Genomic DNA, 21,252 nt, shown 5'->3' with positions numbered 1-21,252 from the left:
TACCAGGAGGCTCCCAAGCAGCTCACCTGGGTTCTGCACGTGTTGTCCCATCCCCATTGTGTAGAGCAGTGTGACCTCTTCCAGCTGCTCAATGTCAACTACTCCTGCCAGTACAGTGACTCTTCTTCAAACCTGCTGGTCCCTGTGCACAAGAAGGTCAAAGTACCCATGTGGTAGCCATAACTTATAATTCAATGGAACCCTTTCTGTGTCCCCTGGGAAAAGCATGTCCTCTTTGAGGACCAGGGTCTCCAACATTGCAGAGCTCAGAGTTACAGGAATGGGAAGCACAATATTCTCCCAGTGAGTCATTGGGAGTTAAGTGGGTTTGCTTATCACAGAGTATTTCCTCCAAGCTGGTACCTCAGCTATGCTTGTAGAAGGCTGTTCCAGCATTCTGTGATGCTGGATGTCTCTGGATGGTGCAGTAGGTGGTATATCCATGGGATCCCAAGGCCATGGGCCTACTCCTACACCTCTCTGCATGTAAAACGGGTCCCTGGTTGAAGGCTATGATATGTGGGATTCCATGCTTGTAGATCAGGCATTCCATAGGCTGCTGAATAGTGGCTCTGGCTGAGACTCTGCAGGCAGACAAGGCAGACCCTTGCCCAGGTTAGGTATATATCTCTCTGAGGACAAACTGGTGACATTTCCAGGACAGAAAGGCCCACTGTAGCTGAATTATCAAGTGGCCAGTTGGTCTCCTCAAGGAATAGTGGCATATTGGGGGCTCAGTGTTTTCTCTATTTCTCTCATCCAGCCATATGCCTCTACCTCAGACCTCCTTATCTCTATATTCTAGTCCTTTTCCTTCCAGATCCCCTTCCAGACAGCCAGACCACTGACCACTGCTCAGGAACCTATCTGTATTTTCAACTTGGGCCACTTCTCCTTCCATAAAAAGTGGATGACTGCTTGCAGCTCCACCCATTGGGAAGATTTTCCATCTCCACTGTCTTTCAAGACCAACCCTGAAAGTGGCTGCTATGTAGCTGTGGTCCATTTTTGCTTTGCACCTGTGCACTGAGCCAACCTGTCCATAAACCAAGCTTGAGTCTTTTCCTCCTCATTTTCAGCTAGTCATGTGGGACCTCCATACAGGCTTAGGTGCAAACAGGGAAGGTATTTTGGAGCAACTGTTGTGTGCAATAGGGGTCCTAGGCTACTTGCTCATGCAGCTTACTTGTGCCCTCTGGTCCCAGGAGGGCTTGATTATATTTATAATGACCTCTGCTGGGCCCATTTACTTTTATTCCTCACTGGGTCCAAAATAACCCAACTCATAATTGGAAGTTCTGAACTTGGTCACTTGATGACCAATGGCCAACTGTTTTCTACCAGGGCTCAGTAACAAGCCAGCAGGTATTTCTTCAATGGTGTATACTTCTCTGCAGTAGGTGGCATGACCTTGCCCAAGAATTCCAGAGTTCTGCATTGTGATTCTCCCACTGGGGCTTGCTGTAAGCTCTATACTGCATCTTTCCCTCCGCTGACTCCACCAACACCATAGGGTCTGCTGGATCTGATGGTCCAAGTGGGGCACAGTTTGCTCTGCAGCCAGGACCTGCTTCAGAGCCCTCTCTACATGTCCTGTCTGATCAGCATATCAGTGTAACAGATCAATGTCACATCTGTGGGCTGTTCCGATGATCCAGATCTCTTCAGACTAGTATTATGACAAAGGGCAGGAGAGTTAACATAGCCCCAACGTAAAACTAAATGAATATTATCAGTTCCATGAGAATGAGAAGTGTTTCTGATCCTCTTTTTTTTTTTTTGGCCACACCACGCAGCGGGTGGGATTTTAGTTACTAGACCAGGGATCGAACCCGTGCCCCCTGCATTGGAAGCATGGAGTCTTAACAACTGGACCACCAGGGAAGTCCTGATCCTCTTTTCTAAGTGGAATGTAAAAGAATGAACTTGCTAAATCAATGGCAGCAAACCACATACCTCAAGCCTTATTAATCTGCTCTAGCAATGAAACAATTTCAAGCACATCAATTGTGATCAGGGCTATTACTTGGTTGAGTGCACAGTAATCATTCTCCAGAATCAATCCAGTTTCTGCAGGTACCAGACTGATGAATTAAACAGAGATGTGATAGAGACCACCACCTCTGCACCTTTTATAACTTTCATGGTGGCACCAATCTTTGCCATCCTTCCTTCTCTCCTGCCCCCCTTCTGGAACACTCCTTGGTCTTCTGCTGTGAGCACCACATGACCCTGGTTTTCCTCACACCTCCCTGGCAAGTTCGTTCAAAGTTTTGCCAGCTCACCTTCCCCTACCCGGTTTTCATTTCATTTCATTTTTTGCTGTTTGTAGAATCACTAGGTTTTTACTTTATTTTAGCTTTAATTGAAAGTACATAATAAAATGCACATTGTTCAAAACAAGCACTAGCCAGTGCTTAATGTCTGTATTTACCTTTAACGGGTGAGTTCTATCACCACAACCTTGGGTCAGGTCATATCCACAGGGCCTCAAATTTAAAATTTTGAGGCAATCTTGGGACTTCCCTGGTGGTTCAGTGGTAAAAAGTCCACCTTACAATGCAGGGGACACAGGTTCGATCCCTGGTCAGGGAACTAAGATCCCACATGCTGAGGGGCAACTAAGCCGGTGCGCCGCAACTACGGAGCTCTCGCGCCTCATCCAGAGCCCATGTACCGCAAACTACAGAGCCCACACGCTCTGGAACCAGAGCGCCACAACTAGAGAGAGAAAAACCCTCATGCCGGAACTAGAGAGAAGCCCACGCACCACGACAGGGAGCCTGTGAGCTACAACGAAAGATCCCCCATGCCTCAGTGAAGATCCCATGTGCTGCAGCAGTCAAAAATAACTTAAATAATAAATAAATAAATAAAAATTTGAGGCAATCTCCAAATGGAGTTTAGAGGCCTGAAAGAAGAAAACATCAAATTTTACAAATTTTACCTGCTTCCCAGACCACACCACTTGGTGTGACTATTTGTATAAATCTTGTAATTATTCTTTGAGGAACACACTACGAAATTTGTGTATACATATTAAAAGCTCAAACGTGTTGAATGTGCATTTTAAATATACCACGAGTTCTGTAATTCTGCTTGGTCTTTCGTCATTTTTCAACACTCCGCTAAGGCTCAGAAAATGTAAGTGGCCTCTCGAGTCTCTCCACCCCTGTGAAGAAAAAAGTCTGCTTTTGCTCTGTTTATCCCGGTAACAGCGAATGGACAAAAGTAAAAGCCAATGGCCAACGGCGAAGCGAGCCCAGCTTCACTTACCGCCGAGGCGGCCTCTCAGACAAGGGAGACTGGTACTCCCACACCTCAGAGCGCATCTGCATCCCAGAAAGCCCTGCACCGCCTCTAAGCCTTCCGGCCCCTTCCATCCCAACATGCAACGGGGCTCATAACGTCAAGAGCTCGACATCAGGATGATTATAGAAATGCCTGAATATACGCCTATGCTTAAACATTAAAAATGCCTGTAACAGGCTCACCGATGAGAAAGAGCCCAAAAGAGTTGTCTTAGCGAGTTTTTTCAGAGGATTTAGTTTTAATCTCTAGGAGAAAATTTCCATCTTTCAGTAGACTCGCTCAGGCACCTCCTTGGACAGCACGCGCAGGCCGGCGGCGTGGGGGCCTCGGGGCCCTAGGCAGGGCACTTGCGGGAGGAAGTGGTGGTGTCCTCGCGGTGCTTGTAGATCTTTCTGCGTGGAGTCATGGGAGGCTTGGAGAAGAAGAAGGTGATGGGCGAGAGGCCGGGGCGGGTCCGGGGCAGGGGGGACGGGGGTGCCTCAGGAGGTAGGAGACGGGAGCGACGGAGCCCGGGGACTGCGCTTTTCCCCAGCCTTGGATCCTCGTGGGTGCAGAAGCGGCTGGGATCAACGCGACAGGAGACAGCAGGCAGAAGGGGTTCGAGGATGGATGGGCGAGGACGGCAGTACTTGTTCTGTAAAATAGGGGAAAGAACCCTGGAGTAGAGCTGTGAAAGAGCGTTGAGGTTACCAAGCAAAGCTGCACCCCAAAACAGGCCGAGCCGGAGGATAACTTTACTGAAAGTGATGAACATTACGTAGAGCTCACCATTATTTTGAGCTTAGCATCTCTAAAACTTGCGACTTCCTTTTCTGCTGAATCAGGCCTTGTCCTGGACATTGGGGATGGGAGACATAAACAACTAGTTGTGGTCCCTGCATTCGTGGAGCTCACTTTCTAGTGGGGAAGTTGGACACTAAAGTAAATAACCAAATAAAACGATCACAAACGAGCCTGGCAGCGGAAACTAAGTGCTAAGGCCTTCGGGTGGAAAAGGCTTGCCGTGTGCAAGGAATTAAAGGATGTCAGCTTGGCTGGGGTATAGTAAACAGAGAAGAGTGGCATCTGGGGTATAGTAAACAGAGGAGAGTGGTGAAGTTGGGGTTGGACAGGGACCAGGTCATGCAAGGCCTGTCAGGCACAGTGAGACTGATTTTATTCAAAAAGCAGTAAGAATCAACTAAAGGGGGAGTAATATCCGTTTTTCAAGGAGTTGTTCTTGTTGCTGTATGGAGAATCACCTTGATGGCATAAAGAGATTAGAGAGGGGATAGGGATGAGGATGAGGAAGATGGAGTTGCCTCGATTGTTTCCGTCAGCTGGAAAGTTTCTGCTGCCAATCTGTTTTTAATCCAGCACGCTATTGAGCTAAGTGCTAGTGATTGGAACTACAAAGATATAACATTGAAAACCTGTCTTTGAGGCACTGGTGCAGATATGTAAACAAATCATGACAGTTTTTGTCGTTGTTTGTTTGTTTTGTTTTGACCACGCCCAGCGTCTTGCGGGATGGAACCCGGGCTCCCTGCAATGGAAGCTCGGAGTCCTAACCACTGGACCACCAGGGAAGTCCCAACAAATCATGACAGTTTTTAAAGCAGGGTTTCACAACCGTTTTGACATTTTGAGCCAGATAACTGTTGTGGGGAGGGTTGTTCTGGGTGTTGTGGGATGTTTAGCAGCATTCCTGGCCTCTTACCCACTAGGTGCCAGTAGCATCTAACAGCCCAAAATGCTGAATACACCCAGGGAGTCAAGCCACCCCAGTTGACTTTAATTATCCCCTTAATGTTTGAAAGAATAAGAATGGTGACAGTGTAGGGCAATAGAAAACAATTTTAATGAAAGCAGCTTCCCTAAGACAGTCTGAAAATCATCTTTGTACCCCCAGAACTTGGCACGGGCCTGATCCCCAGTAGACAATAAATGTCTAAAGGGAAGAATGAATGAAGGGCATGTTTCGTGACTGTGGGATTATTCATAAACATACCCCTCTGGAGGCTACAGGTTTGTCCCTTTAGAGCTGGACCTGGCCATTGAGGCCTGTGCTGTCTTAATCCAGAGGAAGACCTCGTTTGGGAAGGACGTGCTTGGTTAGCATTGCAGGGAGCTGGTACAGTGCACTGCTGCTCTATCAGGGATACAGAGGTGTGAGTGTGAGGCAGCATCTTAGCACCACAGATGTCCAGATGGTTGCACAACACAACATGCTCTTTGGGGGCAGGTAGAGACCAGGCCTTTTGTCTTTATTACCCTCCTAGCATTTAGCTAAACACTTGGAACATAGTAGAGATCTTGTTATTGTCTGTGGAATGAATGAGGAAGGAGAGAGGCAATGTGGCTTAGAGTGTGCATTTTCAACTGGATGGTGTCATCCCGAAGGGAACAGAAATTGGTTGGGGGACATCTTAGACATTACAATGATGTGTAGCCCTCAGAAGGACTATGTTACAGAAACATCTACAGTATATCTGTGGTATTAACATTTTATGGGGCTGTGAGAGAGGGTGATTAAAGGGGAGAAAAGGTCTAAAAAGGCCTCTGGTGGTGGAGGGATGGCTATAATGAAAAAGAAGTTGAGAACACTGGCTTAGTGGATGAGGCACTCAGGTTCTGGACTTGGACCTAGGTCTGAATCCAGCCCCAGTTCTTAAAAAGCTATGTGACCTGGGCAGGTTATTTTACTGAGCCTGTTTTCCTCCCTTGTGAAATGAGAATTTTAATGGCACCCACCTCATAGTGTTATGGGGATTAAATGAATAATGTGTGCAAATCAGTCATCATAATGGTCAGTACTTACAGCCACTACTAAGTGCTTGGCATAGCACCTGATCCACAGCAACCTCATGGTCCTGCATCGTGCAGATGTATGTGTCCTCCTCTGTGCTGACATCTGCAGGGACAGTGCAGGAGCGCTCCTTCCCCACAGCCTCTTGGCCATTTATCCAGAGTAATAGTCGCCTCTTGCATGAGCAATGTCCAGAGGTTGCTCTCCGTCATTGTAATCATTGCTAATGGAGAATTGATTTTATCCTCCTCAAGTATGAACGAGGCTCTGCTACCAACTACATCACCCGAAACAAAGCCCGGAAGAAGCTGCAGCTGAGCCTGGCCGACTTCAGGTGAGGTTGGAGAGGAGAGGGGGACTTCGGGTGCCTGGCCAGTGAAAATTCAGCCACATCCCTCTCTTAACTGCATTGCTGCAAACTCTGTCTGGGATTCTGATATTCCTTCTCTTTCTTGCCTGGCTTTGCTTTAGTGAGCTGTGCTTTGCCAGGTGTGGTCCATGGGGAAGCTGGAGAACTGGGTCGTGCCACCCTGAGTCATCAAAATGGGCCCACTGGTACAATGCACTGCTGCTCTCTTATCTGGGTCTTTGTCACCCATCCTCTCCCTTCTGGCAGTAGTGACCCCTGATTCTGCAGCTTGTGGTTCTCAGCTCCTTGGAGAGTCCAGTCCAGACTCTTGCACAGCCTGCATCCTGCTGCCTGACTCACTTTTCATCTTCCAAACGCACCCAGCACTTCCCACTCTTACAGCCTCTGTCCTTCTTAAGATTCTCTTCCCTCTGCCCTTTATAGGCAGACCTTGGAGATATTGTGGATTCGGTTTCACACCATTGCAATAAAATGAATACCACAATGAAGTGGTTTCCCAGTGCATATAAAAGTTACGTTTACACTATACTGTAGTCTATTAAGTGTGCAGTAGTTTTATGTCTAAAAGAAATGAACATGCATTAATTTAAAATACTTTATTGCTAAAAAATGCTAATCATTATCTGAGCCTTCAGTGAGTGGTAATCTTTTTTTTTTTTTTTTTTTCGGTATGCGGGCCTCTCACTGTTGTGGCCTCCCCCGTTGCGGAGCACAGGCTCTGGACGCGCAGGCTCCGGACGCGCAGGCTCAGCGGCCATGGCTCACGGGCCCAGCCGCTCCGCGGCATATGGGATCCTCCCAAACCGGGGCACGAACCCGTATCCCCTGCATCGGCAGGCGGACTCTCAACCACTTGCGCCACCAGGGAGGCCCAGTGGTAATCTTTTTGCTGGTGGAGGGTCTTGCCTCGATGTTGATGGCTGCCGACTGATCAAGGAGGTGGTTGCTGAAGCCTGGGCTGGCTGTGACAGTTTCTTAAAATAAGACCACAGTGAGGTTTGTCACGTTGATTGACTCTTCCTTTCATGAACCATTGCTCTGTAGCACACAGTGCTGTTTGACAGCATTTTACCCACAGTAGAACTTCTGTCAGAATTGGAGTCGATCCTGTCAGACTCTGCTGCTGTTTTATCAACTAAATTTACATAATATTCTAAATCCTTTGTTGTCATTTCAGCAATTTCCACAGTAGATTCCATCTCAAGAAACCACTGTCTTCAGTCATTTATAAGAAGCACTCCTCATCTGTTAAAGTTTTATCATGAGATGGCAGCAATCCAGTCACACCTTCAGGGTCCACTTCTAATTCTAGTTCTCTTGCTGTTTCTACCACATCTGCAGTTACTTCCTCCACTGAAGTCTTGAACCCCTCAAAGTCATCCATGAGGGTTGGAAGCAACTTCTTCCAAACTCCTGTTAATGTTGATATTTTTATCTCTTCTGAATCACGAAAATTCTTAATGGCATCTAGAAGGGTAAATCCTTTCCAGAAGGTTTTCAATTTACTTTGCCCAGATCCATCAGAGGAATCACTGTCTATGGTGGCTATAGCCTTATGAAATGTATTTCTTAATAAGACCTGAAAGTCAGAATTAGTCCTTGATCATTGGCTGCATAGTGGATGTTTTGTTAGCAGGCATGAAAACAACATTAATCTTATTGTACATCTCCATCAGATCTCTTGGGTGATGAGGTGCATTGTCAATGAGCAGTAATATTTTGAAAAAACAAAAAACTTTTTTCTGAGCAGTAGGTCTCCAGGGTGGGCTTAAAATAGTCATTGACCATGTTTTTTGTTTTGTTTTGTTTTATAAATTTATTATTTATTTTTGGCTGCTTTGGGTCTTCGTTGCTGCTCATGCTTTCTCTAGTTGCGGTGAGCAGGGGCTACTCTTTATTGCAGTGTGTGGACGTCTCATTGCGGTGCTTTCTCTTGTTGCGGAGCACGGACTCTAGGTGCACGGGCTTCAGTAGTTGTGGCTCGCGGGCTCTAGAGTGCAGGCTCAGTAGTTGTGGCGCATGGGCTTAGTTGCTCCACAGCATGTGGCATCTTCCTGGACCAGGGCTCGAACCCGTGTCCCCTGCATTGACAGGTGGATTCTTAACCACTGTGCCACCAGGGAAGCCCCTGACGTTGGTTTTTGTAAACAGATGTGCTGTTATCCAGGCTTTGTTGTTCCATTTATAGAGCACAGGCAGAGTAGATTTTAGCATAATTTTTAAGGGCCCCAGGATTTTCAGAATGGTGAATGAGCATTGGCTTCACCTTAAAGTCACCAGCTGTGTTATCCCATAACAAGAGAGTCAGCCTGTCCTTTGAAATTTTGAAGCCGGGCATTGATTTCTCTCTAGCTATGAAAGTCCTAGAAGGCATCTTCTTCCAATATAAGGCTATTTCATCAACATTGAAAATCTGTTGTTTAGTTACTTATCTTAGCTAGATCTTCTGGATAACTTGCTGCAGCTTCTACATCAGCACTTGCTGCCTCACCTTGTACTTTCATGTCATGGAGATGGCTTCTTTCCTTAAAGCTCATGAACCATCCTCTGCTAGCTTCAGACTTCATCCTGCAGCTTCCTTACTTCTGTCAGCCTTCATAGAATTGAAGAGAGTTAGAGTCTTGCTCTGGATTAGGCTTTGGCTTAAGGGAATGTTGTGGCTGGTTTGATCTTCTGTCCAGACCACTAAAACTTTATATCAGCAATAAGGTTGTTTTGCTTTCTTATCGTTTATGTGTTCACGGGAGTAGCTCTTTTAATTTCCTTCAAGGGCTTTTCCTTTGTATTCACAACTTGGCTGGCTGTGGTGTAAGAAGCCTAGCTTTCGACCTGTCTTGGCTTTCACCATGCCTTCCTCACTAAGCTTAATCATTTCTAGCTTTTGATTTAAAGTGAGAGACGTGGGACTCTTCCTTTCACTTGAACACTTAGAGGCCACTGTAGGGTTATTTGTTGACCTCATATCAATATTGTGTCCCAGGGAGTAGAGAGGCCCGAGTAGAGGGAGAGAGACTGGGGAATGGCAGGTCGGGTGGAGCAGTCAGAACACACACAACATTTATTGATGAAGTTCACCATCTTGTATGGGTGCTATTCGTGGTGCCCCCAAAATGATTACAATAGCAGCATCAAAGATCACTGATCACAGATCGCTATAACAAATAGAATAATGATGAAATAGTTTGAAATATTGTGAGAATTCCAAAAATGTGACACAGAGACATGAAGGTGAGCAAATGTTGGAAAAATGGCACCGATAGACTTGCTCAATGCAGGGTTGCATAAACCTTCAATTTGTTTAAAAAGAAAATGCAATTACCTGCAAAGTGCAATAAAGTGAAATTCAATAAAATGAGATATACCTCCATGTGGCTGAAATGTTGATTTGTCAGCAAGGCCTTTCCTGACTTTCCTTGCTAAAAGAGGTACCTGCCATTTGGCCCCTGTCAGTATCCTGATTGTTTCCTTTCTGGTGCTTGGGACTGTCTGCACTATGGGAACTTGTCACTGTCGCACTCCTGCACTAGGATGTGAGTTTTCCAAAGGGCAGGGTTCCTGTGTTCTCTGTTCATGGCAGTTTTCCAGGCCCAGCGTGCCCAGTGCTCAGCACGTTTGCTGATAGAAGGAGTGGCCTTTGTCTTCCAGGCGGCTGTGCATCCTGAAGGGCATTTATCCCCATGAACCCAAACACAAGAAGAAGGTCAACAAGGGCTCCACGGCAGCCCGAACCTTTTACCTTATCAAAGACATCAAGTTCCTCCTCCATGAACCCATTGTCAACAAGTTCCGGGAGTACAAGGTGAGGCCTGGGTTCTAGGGTCTGGATGGGGCCCTTCCCAGCTCTATGCAGACCCTCTAACACTGACCTTGGGCAAATTGTTTGATCTCTCTGAGCAAGCCTGTACATAGGGTGAGGTAATTCTACCTCAAAAGGGTGTCGGGAGGATTGACTGAGATCTTAGGCGTGGAAATCATTTACATAGAACCTGGCCAATGATTAATGCGTTACCTGTCATACTTTTCCCCTGGTTCTTTTGGAAAAGGGTAAGTGTATTGCCTCTGAAGCAAAGATTGTGGTCTTTCAGGGGCTCTCTGGTGTGTTTTCTGCCCAAATAAACCACTCCTATTCAGGTTCTTTCTGGAATTGTTCCCAGGAGACCAAGCTTTTCATTCCTCAAATAGAAACGATTAAATGCTTAAATACCACAGGGAAAGTAGAAACCTAATTATACCAAATGCAAATAATTGAAAGTAGACTGCTGTTACTGTAGCCTTTGCCGAGCAGCAGGGCCAGGCTGTGGGGTACAGCTGCTGGCAGCCCTCTCGCCAGAGCCGGCCGAGGTGGGTGGCTGGACCTGTCCTGCTGCTGGGTTTTCCAGACACCTCAGCTCATTGCATTGGAACTGGGCCCCTTGTGGGACTGGCTTTCTCAGAGCTGCTATTTACAGTCTCAGCGCAGGTGGCCTCTGAGCCTCTGAAGAAGTGCTCGGGGGAGGCAGTTGGTCAGTTTAGAGGACTTTCTGGGGCCACCATTGGCCTCAACTGCGTTTTCTCGTGTGGCCCAGCCCCACACGTGGGCCCGAGGCTTGTTTCACACACATGCGGACTGGTGTTTCTGGCCCAGCCTCCTGGCCCTGGTCTGTCTCACTTCTCAGTTGGAAAATAGGGCTGAAAACGTTATAGTTTCACGTAAACATGCGGAGTCAGCCCGTCTGAATGCTTATCCGTGTTCATCTGTCAGCGGGATGCAGTGGGGTGGCTCTGTCGTCAGTCTGGGTCAGGTTCGCTGCTCCGTGGAGGTGGCTGTTGTGCAAACCCCGGGCTGAGGGGGCAGATCGTGCCGGCAGACAGCCATGGTCGGAGAGCCCTCCTGCCCTGAGCATCCCTCCTCCACGGAAGGGGTGTCCAGGAGCCGTTGGCCCCACATCAGCGGTCTCCTCCTCTCTCCCAGGTGTTCGTCCGGAAGCTGCGGAAGGCCTATGGGAAGAGTGAGTGGAACACGGTGGAGCGGCTGAAGGACAACAAGCCCAACTACAAGCTCGACCACATCGTCAAGGAGCGGTGAGCCGGGGGCTCTGACCTGGTGCTGGGGGTACAGTGGGGAACAGGGCCGAGACCCTGCTCACAGAGCTGGCGTCCTGTTGGAGGAGGCAGACCAGAAAACAAACTGGCAAGTTGTTCTAATGGTTGCAAGTCCACATGAGTGCCACGAGGGATGCTCTCCAGGAAGGGAGCTGGAGGACGCACGTTAGTTACAGGCTTGTCAGAGGAGGTCTCTGGGGGGAGACAGTTGAGCCAGCCAGGGGAGGCATGGTTCAGGCAGAGCAAACAGCAAGTGCAAAAGCCCTGTGGTGAGAGAGAGCTGGAGTCCTGGGGGTGTGCGTGGGGTGCATGGTCAGTCCTGGAAGACGTGACTGGACACCTCTTATCTCAACTGTTTCTTTTTTTTTTTTTTTTTTTTTTTGCTGTACACGGGCCTCTCACTGTTGTGGCCTCTCCCATTGCGGAGCACAGGCTCCGGACGCGCAGGCTCAGCGGCCATGGCTCACGAGCCCAGCCGCTCCGCGGCATGTGGGATTCTCCCGGACCGGGGCACGAACCCGTGTCCCCTGCATCGGCAGGCGGATTCTCAACCACTGCGCCACCAGGGAAGCCCTCTCAACTGTTTCTTGCCCATCCTTCTCAGCAATCCCCGTCATTCATTGACTAAATCAGTGGGGACACTTGGCAATGTCTGGAGACACTTCTGCTTCTCCTGACTTGGACAGCAGGGGGTCTACTAGTATTTAATCAGTAGAGGCCAGGGATGCTGCTCAACACCCTGTAGTGCACAGGACAGCCCCCACAACATGGGACAACCTGGCCCACAATGTCAGTGGTGGTAAGGTGCAGAAACTCTGGGCTAACTGAATGTCTGCCTTCTCTTGGTGGCTGTTGGCCCTGGGAACACTTAGCTCCAGGCTGGACGGACTTGGCTTCGTTGAGTCGGGCCAGCCATGGGCTAGCAGGGCAACAGCCTTGGCCTGGGAGCTTGACAGCAGGTGCTCTCACCCCAGCCCTGCGGCCACAAGCTGGGCAGTCTGCGAACTGCTCCTGCTCCGAGCAGGTCCTCCTCTAACGGAGAGATGACGCATGTGACACAGCTGTCCTGTGGAACAAGTGAAAAAAAAATGCACAAGAAAAAAGCAAGTGTCTGGATTCATGTGCACACTAGATGGCAGTATGGTGGCGTTCCCATTCTGCATCACCTCATTCTCCTCAGTGCTTGCTTAAGAAAGAATGGCCAGGGCTTCCCTGGTGGCACAGTGGTTGAGAGCCCGCCTGCCGATGCAGGGGACATGGGTTTGTGCCCCGGTCTGGGAAGATCCCACATGCCGCGGAGCGGCTGGGCCCGTGAGCCATGGCCGCTGAGCCTGCGCGTCCAGAGCCTGTGCTCCGCAACGGGAGAGGCCACAACAGTGAGAGGCCCGCATACCACAAGAAAAAAAAAAAAGAATGGCCAGCGCTGTTTCTAGGAAAGGCCTGGGTTGTTGGGTTTGTCTGTGAGGTGCAGAGCAAGGAAACTTCGAGGCACAAGAGGGGGCCGATTGAGTCTCTGGCCTCTGAACCAGGAAACCAAGTACTCTCTTGTTCTGAGAGGTCCCTGCGGGGCTTTCTTCTGTTTTGCTCTGTGTCTGAAGACCTGGCTGGCCCCTCCTGACTCAGATTTCTCTGACCTCAGAGCCAGGTGGGCACATCCTGGTTCGGTGGTTCCTCCTGAAGCTGTGGGGAGGTTGGTGCTGCCAGGCCCCAGGGCGTTGCCCAGCTCCCTGTTCAGGAGATGGCGGTGGCAGGGCCTGGGGTGGGGCAACAAGATAGGGGGCCCCTCAGAGCCCAGGCTGAGCGACCCTGTGAGCGCCGCCCTCCTGGCCCCTCAGGTACCCCACGTTCATAGATGCCCTGAGGGACCTGGACGACGCCCTCTCCATGTGCTTCCTCTTCTCCACCTTCCCACGGACCGGCAAGTGCCACGTGCACACCATCCAGCTGTGCCACCGGCTGGCCGTGGAGTTCATGCACTACGTCATCGCCGCCCGTGCCCTGCGCAAGGTGAGCCCGGGGCCACCCAGCGGGGCCCAACCCCCCGCCCCGCACCCCTGTGTCCTCACCACGCTGTTCCCCCTTCACCACAGGTCTTCCTGTCCATCAAAGGCATTTACTACCAGGCCGAGGTGCTGGGCCAGCCCATCGTGTGGATCACACCCTACACCTTCTCCCACGACGTGAGTGTGCCCACGGGGAAGGGTTGTGCAGCGACCGTTGCTCCCTCTCTGCTTCCTAGACAGAGATAATGGTGTGGGTGAAGGGGGGCTCTTCCTGTCCTGCAAAACCAGCTGGGTTCCTGAGTGCCGGCCAGGGCGGTGGGGGGGTGTGGTACAGAATTGTAACGAGCCCGAGCCAGCCTGACTCCAGTACCTGCTAGCTGGTTGACCTTGGACATGTTCCCTTACCTCTCTGTGCCCAGTTAATAACGTGCTTCCACCTTCTAAGCCTTGTCGTGAGGATTTGAGGGAAAAAAGCTTTAAAAGTGCCTGGTGCTTGGCCCTTGGGGGTTGCAGAACCAACAGTGAGCGGCCACCGGGGCCGATCACTGCCTGTATGCACAGCCCTGCCCTCCAACCTGCTGGGTCCTCACCCCGCTCTGCCACCCCCACTCCTGTGCCCCACCCAGAGCTGGGGACTGGGTGAGATTGGGGAGAATGAGCACAAGAGGAGCACTACTTATTATTGGCGCTATTTCTTACTCATCTTTCTTTTTAAGACTGTGAGAATTTTTGGCAGGATCCATCGAGAGAAATCTTGGTTTGACCTCCGTATGGGGGTTGTTAGCCTCTACTCTCCCACAGGGTCTCAGGCTTGGCACCTGGCTTATCCTGCTGTGGGCCTGCATTTGGCCTTGCTTCCCGCTTGTGCCTCAAGTGAGAACTGGTGCCTTCAGTGGAGACCCAGCTGGATGGCAGGTTTGCTGGCCGGGCAGCGGGTGCTCCAGCATGAGCTGGTTGTCTGGGTCCCCTGGGCCGCTGCTGATTACTCTGGGCTGGGGGCCACAGGCCGGAACCCCCGCTGAGCACAGAGCAGTGGTGACAATTAGTGGCAGCCTGTGGTCTTTGTGGGTGAGAGGTGCTTGGCCCTCAGCAGTCCCTGTGCCCACTCCCTGGGGGCAGGCGTGTGTGCAAGTCTGTGCTCTTCCTTCTTCCGCTGTCTGTCTCTCCTCTCCTCTGTCCTTCCTGCCTTCTCTGCCCTGCCTTCCCTCCTTCCTCTCTGCCCCTCCCTCTCCTTCCTTCTCTCTGATGTCCCACCCCCTCACTGCTCAGACTGGTCTTTGTCTGTCCTGCCAGTGGTGAATAGGGCCCTGTGGAGGCCGGCCTCCACACAGCTGGCCCTGGAGGAACGGGGGAGGGCACGGGCTGCCCCTTCCTCCTTCCTCTCTGGCCAGCTCACTGCTGCTGCTTCCTCTCAGCAAGAGGATGGGGGACCAGCCCTGGGTCATAGTTGGGGCCCCTGTGCAGCCAGTGCTGGGCTCCTGGCAGCAGGACCCAGGCAGGTAACGGGGCCCAGGGGGCTGCTGTGCTGTGGGGCAGTCACTGCTCACGTGCTCCCAGGCCCGTCGAAGGCCCTGGTGGATGCTCATGGAAGGACTGAGGTATCAGTGGGGGACAAGTGGGGCACCTCTTGGCCCCTGTACCCCCACAGCCCAGTCACTGCCTGTTGGCAGGATGTAGAAACAGCTCAGCATCACAGGCGCACAGGCACAGGAGGGATGCTGTGATCATTACTGATTTCATCATTGCTTGGTGAATCCCCCTGTCCAGGTCTCAGAAGTCGGCCAGGCTGGCCTGGCCTCTCTGGTATGCCAGGCAGTGCTGCTTAAGGGTCGAGGCACTTTGGTTTGGGTCTCAGATCCTTGCCTTGTTTTGTTTTATCAACTCCTCAAGGTTTAAGACGAGCCCTCCCGTGTCCCCTGCTTGCTCTGTGTTTTTGCCCCAAGCAGGCAGCATTTCCCAGGAGCTCCCTGGGGCTGCGCCAGGCAGCTGCCCAGCCTGTCCTGGGTCCTCGGGTTGTGCCTTTGTCTCCGGCTCGGGCCCAAGGCAGGGTTGCTGAATTCTGAGTATCTGTCTGAAGGCTCCTGCCAGGGCTCATAGGCGCTGAGTGCCGCCCGCCCACTACCCCCACCCAGGCAGATGGGCTGATCCAGGGTCACCTTTCCCAGCCAGGCCCCCAGGTGCTCATGGGCTGGCCCCAGAAAAGACAGTAAATGGAAATTACGGGATGGCTAATGGAGCAGGCATGAGCGGCCTCTGCAAGAACAGAAGTCTGCCTTGCAGGGTGAAGGGGAGAGCTGGGGCAGGGAGCGGGGGCACCAGCCTGTCCTGGAAACCTCGTGACAAAGGCTTCCCTCTTCTCACTCCTAGCATCCCCTTTATGGCACGGGGATCTGGCACTGGCCTCCAGGACAACCCTTGGGACCCTTGTCCAGAGCCTCACTGGTGCCCAGAATGCTCCTGGGTAGGGCCATGCCACACGGCCTCTTCTCCTGGGGCAGAGCTCTGAAGGCGGGGCCCCCCTGAGGGAGCTCCTGGTCCTTGGGCACCCGGAGCCCCCACCCCACATGGGTTGTCAGTGCCATCTTTGCACTGACACTGCTGATGTGTCTCTGTGTCCCCAGCACCCAACAGACGTGGACTACAGGGTCATGGCCACCTTCACCGAGTTCTACACTACCCTGCTGGGGTTCGTCAACTTCCGCCTCTACCAGTCACTTAACCTGCACTACCCTCCCAAGGTAGGCCCCGGCCCAGCCCAGCACCTTCTCCTCACCGGGCAGAGGCCACGGCCTCTCTCCCCACGTGGAGGTGGGGGCTAGGGGCATCCTCTTCCTCTGACCTTCCCCTTGCCTCCCAGCTCGAGGGTCAGGCCCATGCAGAAGCGAAGGCCAGCGAGGACACCTACGCTTTGGACTCCGAGAGCTCTATGGAGGTGAGAGAGGCTTCCAGCGTTGGCCCTGCATCCCCCAGAAGGGTGGTTCCTGGCCCGGGGGTGGAGGCGGTCATGGCTAGATAGGTGGTCTCAGGGCTTTACCCTCAGAACCCAAACCCACTGACACCCTGCCGAGAACTGCCAGCGCTACCCCTCCCCACCCGCGAGCAGCATCCCTGAAACCCTGCTGCTTTCCCACAGAAACTAGCCTCTCTCAGTGCCAGTCTGGCCCGTGTGGTGGTGCCTGCGGAGGAGGAGGAAGCCGAGGTGGATGAGTTTCCTGCTGACGGGGTGAGGACTGCGCTGCCCTCTGGAAGCACGGGGGTGGGGGAGGCGGGCGGACTGAGGGGTTTAGAAGGAAGCTGGGGAGGGGCTCGTCTCCAGCCTCTGCCTCCAGTGGGGTGCAGGCAGGCCTGATAGTGTGAGCATCCCCTTTTCTCGGCAGGAGATGGTGGTGCAGGAGGACTGCAGGAAGGAGCTGGAGGCGCAGGAAAAGCACAAGAAGCTCTTCGAGGGCCTGAAGTTCTTCCTGAACCGTGAGGTGCCCCGGGAGGCCCTGGCCTTTGTCATCAGGTGGGGAGCCTGACGGCACTGGCTCTGCCATACTGGGCTGGGTCCTGCCCTAGACAGCGCAGCCCTGGACGCCCATCAGTAACAATGGGCTGGCGTCAGTATCCGCTGCTTAGGGCTGTTGTGAGGATTCAACAAAATGGGTGTGGAAAACTCAGCACACCCCAAGCACGTGGAAAGCACCCATTAGAGGGCAGCTGGCATCACTTCCTCACCAGCTTAGGGCAGAAGGTCTACCCTGGGCCAGCACTGGAGGCGTCGGCCAATTGGAGGGGGGGTTCCTGGGGTGGGGAGGGGACAGGTGTGTCCTAGGAGCGTGAGCTTGTGGGCCAGCGGGTTCCAGGGTGGGCACCTCATGCCTCAGTACCCTCATGGGCTCCCCCTGTGCCTGTAGGAGTTTTGGGGGGAGCGTGTCCTGGGACAAATCTCTGTACATTGGGGCCACGTACGACGTCACAGACTCTGGCATCACCCACCAGATTGTCGACCGGCCTGGGCAACAGACCCCCGTCATTGGCAGGTAGGCCCCCAAGGCCCTCATCTTCCTCCGCCTGTTTGGGCTTCTGGGGGTGGAGGTCTGTCTCCAGGCCCCTGCAGATGCAGTGGGGTCTCGGGTGGCCCCACGACTTTCTCTGCCCTCGCCCTGCGCAGGTACTATGTGCAGCCCCAGTGGGTGTTTGACTCCGTGAACGCCCGGCTCCTCCTCCCTGTGGCAGACTACTTCCCTGGGGTGCAGCTGCCTCCACACCTCTCGCCCTTCGTGTCAGAGAAGGAAGGCGATTACGTGCCCCCTGAGAAGCTGAAGTTGCTGGCCCTGCAGCGGGGGGAGCACCCAGGTGAGTGAAAGGGAGCTGGGCGGGGCGGGGTGGGCAAGCTCCTCCAGGCTGACCTCGGCTCCGGGGCTTCACCTGGCTGTTTCCCTTCTTGGCTACAAAGGTGACAAGCTCCAGAGAACAGGGCAGCAGGGGTACAAAGCCCTTTAAACTCCCATTGGCGTAATGTGGCTTAGGAAGAGGAAACGTTTGTCTTATAATCCAGTGTTACTTGATGTCCAGAGTGACTGAGCAGAATGGTCTGGAAGTTCCATGGGAGACAGCAGAGCTGAGGGGTTGGGGGCCTGGAGTTTGCTCTGAAGGCAGCTGGGCCTTTGGGGGAGGTGCCAGAGGGCCTGTGGTCTGGATGGCCCTGCTCTGCCTTTGGAATGTCTGTGCTAAAGAGGGTGGTGCCTGGCGCCAGTTCTCACGCCGCAAGGGGAAGAGCAGCCTCCCGGGTGTTGGAATCCTTGGCTGTTTGTAGGAAATTTGAATGAACCTGAAGAGGAGGAGGAGGAGGAAGATGAAGGTGATGGTGATGAAGAGGGAGGAAAAGAAGAGGAGGAAGAAGACAAGGAGGCTGGTTCGGAAAGGGAGGAAGAGGCCCGACTGACGGCCCCGGAGGAGCCGAGGATGGAGGGGAAGGTACCGGGGAGTTGATGGGGTTCTCGGCCTGGGAAGCAGCCCCACTGGCCACCTTGGTGCCAGAAGGGTGGGAGCCAAGGGGCTGGGGGTGGAGGGTGGGAGTCAACCTGCATCCACAAGTGTCCCCCCTGTGTCCCCAGAAGCCCAGGGTGATGGCGGGCACAGTGAAGCTGGAGGATAAGCAGCGGCTGGCCCAGGAGGAGGACAGTGAGGCCAAGCGCCTGGCCATCATGATGATGAAGAAGCGGGAGAAGTACCTTTACAACAAGATCATGTTTGGCAAGAGGCGCAAAATCCGCGAGGTGAGTCTCCCCGCCGCCTGAGGCTCCAGATGGGGCCGCACAGCTGAACTTCGAGGCCGGCTGGCTCTCCCGGGCAGTCTCTGGGCCCTTTTCTAACGATTTTCTGACGTTGTCTGCCTGCCCTGGGCATCTTGGTGTCAGTCTCCTTCCTGCACCCAGTGGTTTCTGAGTCTGCTGGGATTGGGGGCCAGAGCTGCTGCAGCAGACGCGGGGCCTGCACTTCACAGAAGTGCGTGAAGCTGGAGGGACTGTGGGAGGTTTTGGTTCAGCTTCTGTCTTGTTTCCTCTCATTCACAGAGCCACATATGCTCAATATAAAAGAAAAAAAAATTTTGAGAGTTCTGTGCATGCCAGAACTCTGTAATGGACGCAAAAGTGGCTCACAGTCTTGCCCTTGGGGTGATCTGTAGTAATAGCCCCCCAGGTTTCTTTTGTGCATGTAATAACACAGATGTTATTTGGGGGGCGTTGTGCTACACATACAGGCAGAGCTTGTTTTATGGCACTTTGCTTTATTGCACTTCACAGATAACGAGTTTGTTACAGATGGAAGGTTTGTGGCGACTCTGTGTCTAGCAAGTCTGTTTAGCACCATTTTCCCAGTATTTGCTCATTTCATGTCTCTGTGTCACCAGTGATGGTAATTCTCACAATATTTCAGACTTTTTCATTATTATTATATTTGTTATGGTGATTTGTGATCAGTGTTCTTTGATGTTACTGTCGCAAAAAGACTAATTCACTGAAGGCTCAGACGATGGTTAGGTTTTTTTAGCAATAGCATATTTTTTATTAACGTATATGCACGGTGTTTTTAGACATAATGCTATTGCCACTTAACAGACAACAGCATATCATAAACAGAACTTTTATATGCCCTGGGAAACCAAAAAATTCACGTGACTCCCTTTATTGCAGTATTCACTTTATTGGGGTGGTTGGTGGAATCCAACCAATATCTCCGAGGTCTGCCTGTAGGTTGTTCTGCTGTGTGTTTGTTATTTAACCATAGCATGAACTGTCCATGGCTTCATACAGTGCATGGCTTGTTGCCTGCTGACAGGATTAGGTTGTCTCCCTTTTATAGTTGTTCTCAGAGAACAGTCTTGAGCACCTCTCTGCCTACCTCCAAGTGTCTCTGCAGGGTAAATTCTTAGGAGTGTAATTGCCAGGTTGAAAGGCTACCTGTTTTGGAATAGATCGTGCCACATGGCCCCAGGGAAGGACTGTTCCAGGTTGACCCCACCGTAGCAGCTCCTGGTGAAGGTTTGAATGGCCCCCAGCTTTCCCAGGTCAAGGGGGTCAGTGGGGCAGTTGCCTCCAGCTCTGGGAGCCTGCAATCCTCCTGACTTGCTGTGGGTCCATAACTTCAGAGTCATAAAGGCAGGGGTGAAGGCACGGTTCCTCACCTGAGGCTCTTCAGAGGCGTTTGCTTTTTCCCCTTGGTAATTTGCCTGTTAGCTTTCCTGGAAGCTCTGCTTTTAAGGGATGGCCTTGAGTGGCAGAAGGGGGAGTCCCCTTCCCCTTCCCCGTCCTCCTCCCCCCATCACAGCTTAATCCTCCCCTTCCTCCTCACAGGCTAACAAACTGGTGGAGAAGCGGAAAGCCCACGATGAGGCTGTAAGGTCTGAGAAGAAGGCCAAGAAGGCAAGGCCGGAGTGAGTGGCGGCAGCCTCGCCATGGGTGAGGCCAGCTCCCGGAGGCTGGACTTGGCATAGGGACCCAGAGGGCCTGGGCTTGGTGACAGACCGGGGTCTTTTCTGTTTTCATCCTTCTCCCTCTGCTGGCCCTGGCCTCCTCTTACGATCTCTGACTGGGCCCGTGGACAGCCCCAGCCTCGCTCGGATGGAGCTCCCTGCTGGTGGCTGGGCAGAGGAGAGGCCTCTGTGTCTGGCCCGACGCGATGCTCCCGGGGTCAAGCGACACAGGGGATGGGACCCGACCAGCCCTTCACTGACTGTTCCCATTCACCCTGGCTTTCTGCATCCCCTCCCGCACAAGTACGGTTGGACCCACGATTTTCCCAGTGCTCTGTTGGGGGGTAGGGTGGGGAAGCATTTGTTATTAAATGGCTGGAGTTCTGCAGCCAGTTGAATTCTGTGTTCATGAGCCTTCCTGGGGCTGGAGAAGGGCCACCTAGTGCTCCAGGTTGGCCAGCCCTCGGTATTCACTGAGAGGAGCCAGTCACTGCTAGGAGCTTTCTGGCTGCCTGTGGATCCCTTGGTGTCCAAGGGTGCCAGAAGGTAGGCGCACATTCCAGCCCAGAGACTTTTCCTCTGTGAACCTGCTTCCTCATGTGTAAGCTAAGCGTAGAAATTCTGGAGCCTTCCTCCCAGGCATGTGTGAAGGGTTCAGTGATAATGTTTCAGAGAGTCACTCGTGTCAGGTGTCTGGTAGGTAAAGTACTCAGCAAACACCAACCGTGATTGTCATCAC

At 52.3% G+C, this 21,252-nt stretch overlaps 2 protein-coding genes across 3 annotated transcripts in view; one reads left to right on the top strand and one right to left on the bottom strand.

Annotated features, from left to right (window-relative positions):
* Positions 1-3,364, bottom strand: part of TCN2 (transcobalamin 2) — a 33,836-nt gene extending 30,472 nt beyond the window's left edge. The window contains exons 1-2 of one of the 2 annotated variants that reach the window (XM_060118573.1): positions 3,277-3,364; positions 3,080-3,172 (exon numbers count right to left, since the gene is read on the bottom strand). In XM_060118573.1, coding sequence (XP_059974556.1) covers positions 3,080-3,114 — 35 coding nt within the window. In that variant the 5' untranslated portion in view covers positions 3,115-3,172; positions 3,277-3,364. The remainder of the gene's footprint in view (positions 1-3,079; positions 3,173-3,276) is intronic. The other variant, XM_060118572.1, reaches the window with a different exon arrangement.
* A 280-nt stretch (positions 3,365-3,644) lies between these two features.
* Positions 3,645-20,911, top strand: PES1 (pescadillo ribosomal biogenesis factor 1). The gene is made up of 15 exons (XM_060119347.1): positions 3,645-3,740; positions 6,355-6,434; positions 10,116-10,269; positions 11,422-11,531; positions 13,388-13,559; positions 13,643-13,732; positions 16,177-16,293; positions 16,413-16,487; positions 16,689-16,778; positions 16,933-17,060; positions 17,452-17,577; positions 17,709-17,893; positions 18,354-18,514; positions 18,655-18,816; positions 20,395-20,911. The coding sequence occupies exons 1-15, from the start codon at positions 3,717-3,719 to the stop codon at positions 20,476-20,478; spliced, it is 1,758 nt and encodes a 585-aa protein (XP_059975330.1). The 5' UTR covers positions 3,645-3,716; the 3' UTR covers positions 20,479-20,911.
* Positions 20,912-21,252: the final 341 nt, after the last annotated feature.

This window comes from Mesoplodon densirostris, chromosome 15, assembly GCF_025265405.1.
Source record: "Mesoplodon densirostris isolate mMesDen1 chromosome 15, mMesDen1 primary haplotype, whole genome shotgun sequence".
Lineage (NCBI taxonomy): Eukaryota > Metazoa > Chordata > Mammalia > Artiodactyla > Ziphiidae > Mesoplodon > Mesoplodon densirostris.
Note: the sequence above shows the minus strand (reverse complement) of the source record. Positions and strands in the feature narration are given on the sequence as shown.